General features: G+C 45.2%; 1 protein-coding gene across 4 annotated transcripts in view; it reads right to left on the bottom strand.

The window, feature by feature from the left end:
• Positions 1–4,641: 4,641 nt before the first annotated feature.
• Positions 4,642–9,369, bottom strand: part of CYFIP2 (cytoplasmic FMR1 interacting protein 2) — a 57,056-nt gene continuing 52,328 nt past the window's right edge. For all 4 annotated transcript variants that reach the window (XM_075441370.1, XM_075441373.1, XM_075441372.1 and 1 more), the window contains one exon: positions 4,642–8,837. In XM_075441370.1, coding sequence (XP_075297485.1) covers positions 8,670–8,837 — 168 coding nt within the window. In that variant the 3' untranslated portion in view covers positions 4,642–8,669. The remainder of the gene's footprint in view (positions 8,838–9,369) is intronic.

The following is a 9,369-nucleotide window of genomic DNA, read 5'->3' as shown; positions in this document are numbered from 1 at the left end:
CTGACTTCAGAGTTGTAGTGCGAAAGGCCAGGCTCCAGGCAAAAGGACTTTTTAAGAAGAAATATCAACAAAAGAGTGTGTAATGACAAGGGCACTCTTGTGCTGTGAAGTGTTGTGCAAAAGGAGATTGGAGATCCAGGACACAGTTTCACCCGAAGCAGCTCCTGTGATTTAAGGCTCTGCACTGAATTCCAGCCCTGAGAAAGTCAGCTCCAGCCCCTGGGCTCTTCCTCTGACATTGGTTTGACACCCTTTTATTTTGTGGCTATTAATTGGCAAGCCTTGCTCATCATGGCCACGTGGTTCAGCCCACACTCTAGATCACGGGCTGTAGCTCTCCCATCCCCATCCCACCGCAGCCGAAGCCTCTCTTGCTAATATTAGCGTGTGAACGTTTCGGAGCGTGTCGCACACCAGCGTGTTTTGCCTCCATCCCCACCCTCCCCTGCCGACGTCTTCCCTTCCTGTGTTTGTGCGCGGTGGCTGTGTGTACACAGAAACCTGCTGCCGACACAAAAGCCCTTTCACTGCAGCAGGAGCCATTGGCTGGACTTCGCTGTAGGTCAGCAGAGATAAGTAAAGCCAACAGTAAATGCAACAGCTTTTCTTCAGCAAGCCCACACTTCTGGGTGGAAACGGTATCTGTGTTAAGGCTATATATATAGGTGCAAGATCCGCAGGACTTCAACATCTGAAAATTTGCTTTATTTTTTTTCCACATAAAATATATTACCTGTTGCTACAGAAATTGCCCTGAGACCATCAAGCTGCAGCATTGCTAGCACCACATGGCTCCTTCACTCCGCACCTGACCCTATGTACAACCGTTTTCTCCAACAAATGTAATCTTCAAGTGGTTTGTGAATCATTTGATTTTAATCGGGTCTGCTCATCAGCCACAGAGCTGCGGGTCACCGGCAGGGAGAGGCTGTGCCACCCAAACCCCACATCCTCCCCTTTACGACAGGAGCACTTGATAATCCAAATCGTGTGGCAGTGGGTTTTGATGTAGGAAATGAAACGCGTGCTGATTTATCAGCGATCTGGGAGCAACTTCTACTGCTGTTATATATTATGCAGGCAAAAGGCACTCTGTGCAAGACAAGGAGGGCAGGATTGGGCCTTTATTTAGTAAATTTACTTGCTGATGCCAGTTAATAGCTATTCATGCAATGTGTGAACATGAGGCTGACTGCAGAAGCCGAGGTGACGGCTGAGTGGGACGAGTGTTGCTGTGTTTGCAGTGCTGGCTGCCTGCGGGTGCTGGGGGAATTCGTGTCCCCGTCCCCTCCCAGGCTGCTCCACCGGCTCCCTCTGGTGTCCAGGGGCACTGTGGGGCTCTTCCCTTTGCTGGACCTTCTCCAGCACCCTGAGGTCTTGCTCGTAGCTGGGGAGTCCTAATGGTGATGTGGTTATTGTCACTTAAACTGCATCTAAAATTATTTCCAAGCCTTTGTGGGTGAGCGTTGCTGACATCCGTGCAGAACGCAGTTCCCCACTGTGCACAGAGAGGTGTTAGGGAGGGAGCACATTTTTATGGAAGGGATCTGGGGTTACAATAATCTTTTTGGTCATGGTGCAACCTCATAAATTAACGCCACAGCAGAGGGGGTGGTGCAGTCCAAAGCAAAAGGCACTTTGGGTCACAGCTTTACCTTCCCCTGTCAGCTTGATTTCGGAAAGGACAGGGCTAATGTGACCACATACACGTGTGAATATGTGTCCCCCTTCATCCCAAAAAATATTTGACCCCATGGGCCACTTTTGTCAGATCTGATAAGAGATCTTCAAGAGAGGCTGTTCTCAGTTCTGGGAAGAGAGGAGACACGACAGGGAAGAGGTCCCAAAAGGAGGGGACATCGCAGTGTGAGCTGACTCTATCAGATATCAGGGATGGAACATGCCTGGTTGTCACCACCGTGGGAGAAGCTTCAGTCAGCTCTTGCAATCAGCCACAGGATGCAAGTGTGTTGGGTATTTCTTTCTCTCTGGTGCGGGGGCTGCGGGGGTGTGGTATATAAAATCACTAAGTCACAGGAGTTGCATTTGATGGATTTAGCAACGCCACGTATGGCAATACGGGAGTTAGAAGCCAGGTGGGATTGGCATGGAATTGCCTGCTACGCTTAGTCAAGGGCAAGATCAGACTGACAACAATAAACCAGGGATGCAACCAATGCCTCTGCTATTGGTTCATATACTCATTTTGATGGGAAGGCTGTAATTAAGGGAATTCAGCTCCAAGCTATGACCTCACTGGTTGATACCTGCATCAGATGTTTCCTTAAAAATAACTCATCAGAAATCAGGGAGTCTTCCTTAGCAGCTCACCCTCTAACAATGCAGTTCCTCCTGAAATACGAGTTTCCAGGCCAAAAAACTTGATCGGAATCCAGGGGGTAGAGCAAGACAACTTTGCATGCAAATAACCTCTTTAGCAACATCAAAAGGCTTTTTTTTCCCCTGCTCTTTGCTCATCTCTTCTGCTCTGGAAAAAATGATGGAAAAATACTGGGTGTTTATTGTCCTGTGTTACAAATAATGGTGGAAGTATCATGCTAACAGGTGATGGAAACTTTTGCCCTTGGATGTCTGCTAGGCACAGTTCCTGTGGGAACTTTCAGAACAGGGTTGGATTCTGCTATGGCTTTGTATAGTTTGAGGGCTCCAGAGCCCTTTGCTGCTTCAAAGAGAGCGTAAATCCGTCTCTTTCTGACAATGTAGGGGTTAAGGGAATTGTCTGGTGTTCACATGATTGCAGCACTACATGAAAGGGTGCTCAAAGCTTGAAAGACTGGACTTTGTTGAGCAGACAGCTTTTAATTCAGCCTATCTCAAGGTAACCGTGTCTGCAGTGGCTGAGGCTGTCATTTTGAGCTACAGGAGTTTAGACATCACCACCGAGGAGAGTTCCCAAGCCAGTCACACCCATGGTGGGTTTCCACCCTGGTACTGCCTCCTTGTCCGTACCTGTGGGGCTGTGCTGTGGAGCAGCTGAGTGATCCAGGGTCATTAGGCCATCAAACACACCCCAACTTGCTTCTCCCAGGGTTGTTAAAATTTTTTATCCAGATCAGTTTGGCGACCCAGGGCACTGTGGCCCCATAAACCATGTATGTTGGCAGGACAGGAGCGGTGGGTTGGGGATGGACAGGAGGTAGTTGTTCAACAGGCAACGGAAGCCTTAAGGCGTCGGAGCAGCAGCGGGTGCCACAAGGTGAAGTGACATGTAATCGGCAGATCATTTGTTTGCAGACCTCTTATCTGCCAGATGTCTGCATCAGAACTCTAAACCAAGCATAAGCAGATGTGAAAGGCACTCCTGGCTTGCAGAAGGGGTCACAGAAAGGATCACTGTGTTATGCTTTTGAAAGGATAAAACAATCATAAATGAACTGTTCTTCGCATTGGTGAAGTGCCTTTAATCTGAAGATGTAAACTTATTTAGAAACATTAGGAAGAACGACATGGGCCTGTATCTTTGATGCTGGTCCCTGCGGGTTGGTTGTACAAAATTCAGTCTTGGACGCTGATACTCAAGGCAAGTATTGCCTCTGGCTCCACGTGAGGCTGTGCAGCCTGTGAGCTCTCAGCACTTCTAGGGCTGGTGTTAGTACTGGGGTGTCCATCAGACAGCAGCTTAAATTAGTTTAAAAAAAAAAACACAAAAGAAAGGAAAAACAATAGAGGAAAGGATGAAAGCCAAACAACCTGCCTAGTATCAGTGAAGTCAGGAAGAAAGTCCTGCTCTCCGCTCCGCCTTTCCCTATTGCAGAGCCATGTTGAAATCAGTAAACATTGGGCAACTTTCAATCATCTGGCAAATAATCCCCCATGGCAGCATGTTACCCACAAAGCTGGAGGCACATCATGTACCCTTTGACTCCAAGCACATCGGAAAGATCAACAGAGCTGCCTGGTCATGGTGTAAAGTCCACTTCCAATTTTACATGAAGAATCATTGCATTTTTATTTCTCTAGGAAGCTTTTTCCAAACAAGCTATGAAAGGGAATATCAGTCACAGCGTTCTGTCTGGAGCTGATGAAGCATAGGTGTGCCCGCTCCCATAGATCCACGGCAGTTGTTTCACCCTAATTCCTCAGCTCCCAAGTGGTCTTTCCCCTCGGTCCCAACTGCTCCTTCTGCAGCCAACAACGACGGCTGCTCCTCGGATGCTTTTAACGCAACCTAAGAATGGTTTCAGATGGAAATTTGGAAAAATAGCAGCAAGGAGAGTCTCCATGAATAAAAAGGCTCCCGTTGAGTTGACAAGACTGTGGTAATGAGAGGAAATTAGCTCCTCAGTTCAGCTTTGAGTAGGGCCTGTCAAATTTTATTTAAAATAATTACATAGTTTTCCCTCCCCCAGCCCTCTTATACTATAACAAGTTTTCAAATGGAAATTTGTGGTGGAAAGATGTTGTTTTTCAAAAATCCTCAACTGTTTGATAGAAAAGTTTGTTTGCTTGTTTTGGTGTTGGGCACAAAGCTTCATTTTTTTCTTTGTTTTTGACAATGCTTCATGTTTTTATGAACAAAATGCTGCCATTATTCATCTTTCTTAGCTTTTTCTTTGTGCCAGGTGCAATTGGAGGATCTCCCCAAATAATAGTTATCGCAACAATGAGGACACCACAAGGTGAAGTCTGCCCATTTCATGAATGAGCCCAATTTTTATTTCTCTTCATCACAAAAGTCATCCCACAGTTGTTGTACACACTGTTGGTTGCTGTGTTACGGGACATATCACCATGTACCAGATGCTTTACTCTTGCAGAAGCATTTCTAATGGAGATGGGAGCTTCTGTTAGCTGAATTTTAGAACAACAGCAAAAAATAATAATACAAAACCAAAATATTATCTTCAGATGCATAGCAAATATGGATCAAGAGTTTAACACCGTATCCGATCACGAGCGTAAATATACCTCACCATAAATAAAATTCATTGTACAAAATAACTCAAGCAGCTTTTCATACAAATATGGTACATTTGACAAGAGTTTTTGAGAATATTTTGTTGGGGTTTTTTTTTTTACACCTTCAATTCTTTTTTCTTTCGTTCTCAAACACACATGAACCTACTGGACTGGAGTAATGCAGGAGAACAAGGACTAACACGTTGTTCAATGCTAATAAGTGCTGTCAGAGTTTCAAAGGAAAACCACTGAAGTGCTGAGCTTCAACTAGCTTGCTTCCACTCTCTATTGTATCATTGAAAGTCCAGTGCAGCATCATCCAAGAAAGGCATGTGCACTGCCAGTGGTCACATTTTATAATGTCAAAGCTGGAGGTAACATTAAAATAACTTAGTCTCACTTTGTTTGTGACACGGGCCATCCTTTCTCCCCCCTGTAATTCCTGTATCGAGCCAACAACTTGTCTTCGGAGTAGACGTTCCAAGTGGTGGTTGGTAAATCCCGGGGAGTTTGCAGACTACTTCAGAACAAGCAGGAAAATGTAGGTAAAAAAGCAAGCCCACAGTCAGGGGATTTAAAGTATCGAGACAAAGGTCCACATTTCCCTAGGAAAAAAATTTGGGGTCTGCAAACTGTTAAAGGCTGAAAACTATAGGACTAGAGCATAGCTGCAAGGAAAACACCTAAACTTGGCAGAAAGTCTGCAAGCATGGAGAATATGCCCAACCCCATGGCAATCTGTTACTATTTAGCCCTATTGATACAAATTTGCTCCCTATTTCCATCAACAATTATGACATTAAAAAAAGGACAAGAAGAAAAAAAATCCATTTCCATGGAGTACTTTAAAGACTTAAGCCTGGACCTCTTTCTCATACATGGTCAAGGAAGGTTAGAGAACCGAAGCTAAAGACTATTTGCATCCTTTAGATAACGAAAGGACAATAACATCAAATCTCAGAAATGAAGACCATAAGATTATTCCTAGCTGATATCTCACACTACTTGAGCAACGAGGCAAAACATCTGCATACACTCTACAGTCAACAACACTTTACATTTTGTTCATGCACTTTGGACATTTTGCTCAAAACATTTAATCCCTCAGAATCTGAAGGGATTTTACATTTTTGCCAGCAAATCTGCGGGCAACAAATAGATTTCATCTACCTGTTCTTTCAAGTACACGCAACTGTGTTTTGCAGGGTTTCAGAGAATTATTATGGCAAAACTACAGATAAAGAATGCAAAGTGATATTCATAGTTAGGTAAACTATCTCATGACTCACTCCAGATCTAAACAGATGAAAACAGGCATTTAAATTCACCTTACTATAGCCTATTTTGTCTAGGGAGCCAAGACCGAGCCACGTGGTACAGTTCATCCTTTTGTAGTAACTTCTTGCTCATGCTGGTTTCTGAGAAGACTCCAACATCCCATAACAAGTCAGATGCAGTAGGACATTTAATTTGTGCTATGCCCAGCAGTGGCTCTGAGACCCAGACAGGGACTTGTGCCAGCTTTTCAGCAACACTTTCATACCAAAATAACAAGCACTTACTATTAGGTCAGGAAAAATAGGATCTTGGTTGGATTTATCTTCCTCGTATCTGTTTTTCCACAAAAAATAAAATGCTTGATTCTCCTATTCCTTTTAAAAATATATATCTGGAAATACCCTCACTCCTGTAGCGTAGAAGTGTTGGAACATGACGGAAAACCAGAACTGACATCCTTAGTGGAAGAGTAAATAGAGAGCAAGAGCCTTGCAGTGTCATCGAGTTCCAGTTGCTCTTCTGCTGCTCTTCCTCACGATGTGGAGGAGACAACTCGCCTTGCTGGGCTAGGTCCTTCCCTGCCACTCTGAGATTTCAGCCAGACTTCCTGAGATTTCATTTTATTTTCAGATGACTCTGCCACGCAATTTCCTCCCTGCAGTTTAAATGGCTGTCTTGGTAATTAAAGGAAAGTCAAGGTGTGAAAATGTCCAGCACTTTTCACGTGTGGGGTATTTATTGATTATCAAGGGAGTAGGTGGTCAGTGTCTGGGAGAACAAATTCAGCCCACCCAGCAAGATCTCCTCTTGCTAACAGTAGTTTGCTGGCTGTTGTTTCCTAAGACAAAATACTCCAGCTGGGACATTTCTACTAATTAATTATATGTTCCCTCTGAGAATAAATGTCCAGACTCTGCCTTTTTAACATCTGTAATAGCATGCAGTTTACAAGGCATGATGAAATGCATGAAAGGAATACAGATCATCACATCTGTATACTGTAACAGCAATTATCTGCTGTGACCTGGCTAAAGCCAAGAAATTAAAACATTGCCAGTGGTGAGGCTAGCATCATTTTCTCTTGGAGCATGGGGTTTGATCTCCTTTGACTTCAAGCACAACCTTTTGTATCACTTCAATGACACTACTGAGGGGAAGTACGGAAAACCACGAGTTATGAAATTCTCCTTGAAGTTCCTACTGAATTTGTTTTCAGTATCCAGGGATCTTAGACTAGCTGAGTGGGAAAAGGAAACAGACTCCAGTATTTCCTCTGAATGCCTTTAAACCTGGAAAAGTCTGGGTATTTCTTAATGCTTATCCTGTATTTTACCTCTTCTAAACAATCACATGATTTCTGAGTAATGGGAAGTTTCCTAAGCCCTGCTGATAGTCACCATTCTCTGAAAAAAGATACTTGGTCACTGTGCCACTAGGAATTTGACTAAAACAAGGGAAAATAGCATTCCAGAATATAGACAAATTACACAACCCCAGCTCTTGTCCTTGGCCAAAGATGAAAGATCACATATGTTTGAGGTAACTACACACCTGCCTCCTGTCAGGACCAGTGATAATTTCCTCCCAAATTAATGTTCAAGAGCACATTCACATGAATGCAGCCTCTTCCATAGTCTGTAAGAAATATTGTTTAGTCCATGGAAGATGTGTCTTCAGGGGAGAACCCTTTGCATTAAAATAAGTAGATGTCCCATAGCAGGAAAAAAGCCAGGCCATTTTCTCTTTTCTCAGCTCTCTGAAGCTCTGAGGAGTTATTTGGTGACTACATCATTGCTATTCTGAAACCCACGTGCCCAAGCTCCCTTTAGCAGATGCTAGAAAGGCTGGTGACGTGGCAGAGAGCACGCAGCCAGCCCCAGCCTGGGACATCCAGCCATCCAAACCAGCCTGGCACGGCTCCTCTGCGCCCATCGCTTGATCCTCAGGGTGCTGCCACAGGCGCCATCCTGCGTTCATCCCTTCTTCTCCCCAAAGACTGAATGAGGGGCTTGTCTTCAGACCCTCCTGCTCCATGGCTGGTGGCACACGTCATTGGGGGTGTTGATTTGCCCCATCGCTTCTGCGGTGGGAGCGGGCTCCCGGCGCTGCAGAAGCGTGGAGCTCTTCCACCAGGACCCCCATGTTTGGGGCTGCAATATGGCTTCAGAGTGATGTGTTCAACTGCATGAATCACAGGGAAAAACCGGACCACTTCATGGAAGAAAAGCACATTTCACCCGCCCGCCCCCACCCACCCCCAAGTCTGAAAGCTACAAGTAAAACCGATCACAGGCATGGTACAGAAGAACATGCACTCAAACAGGGCCGGATGGGAAGATGCGTCCTCGTGTGTGGTAGGCACACCCAGTCTTACTTTGCTGCCCGGTTTCATGCCATCGAGTTTACCCCTCCCAGCTGTTCTGGGTTCAGTCCCTTCTCCCTTCCCAACCCGCACGGGGTCAGTGTCCACACTAGCAGGTGGTGGCCAGCGACTGGTGGATTGGGGGCTGGAAGCAGCGCACGTGCTCCACCGTGGAACTGTCTGTTTCCACCGACTTCATGTACTTGTTCAGGATGGCAAAAATCTCATTGTTCAGGATCTGATACTTCCTAATCCTGTCGGCCATCTTCTTCAAGGGCTGGAGAGATGGTGAGGGAGAAAAACAGCAGATGAAGAGAGCCTTCTGTCATCCGACCAGCTAGAAAGTATCAGTACCTCTGCCTTGCTGCTGGAAACCTCTGCTAAAGCAAAGCAGCTACAACACGTGTTACAGTTCCACTTAGCACCTCCCAGGGACTGGTGACTCATTTCATTACAGGGCTTGATGACTCAAGACAGAGCATTAACAAGGTCAGTGAGTGGTCCTAAGTTAACTGTTCCAAAGTCTAGACTCCCAGCTGCTTATTGATAAAGCCACTGAGATGACAGGATGGTTGCTGGAAATACCAGCTTCTCAACTCCAGCTTCCCAGCTCCAGGAAGAAGGGAAAAGCTTTGGGAGAAAAAAGATTTAACTGTCAAGCCAATTAAAACCTTGGCCTCTCTGCAGAGACTGCAGATGAAGATCTCACAGCGAGTGTGTCCAGTCTGAATAAGGTTAACACTGGGCATGGTTGTAATTTATGAGTTTGGACAAAGCAAGATAGAAAACAGAGAGAAGTGTGCTGGTTC

This window comes from Opisthocomus hoazin, chromosome 22 (genome assembly GCF_030867145.1).
Source record: "Opisthocomus hoazin isolate bOpiHoa1 chromosome 22, bOpiHoa1.hap1, whole genome shotgun sequence".
Classification (NCBI taxonomy): domain Eukaryota; kingdom Metazoa; phylum Chordata; class Aves; order Opisthocomiformes; family Opisthocomidae; genus Opisthocomus; species Opisthocomus hoazin.
This window is presented reverse-complemented; position numbering and strand designations above follow the sequence as displayed.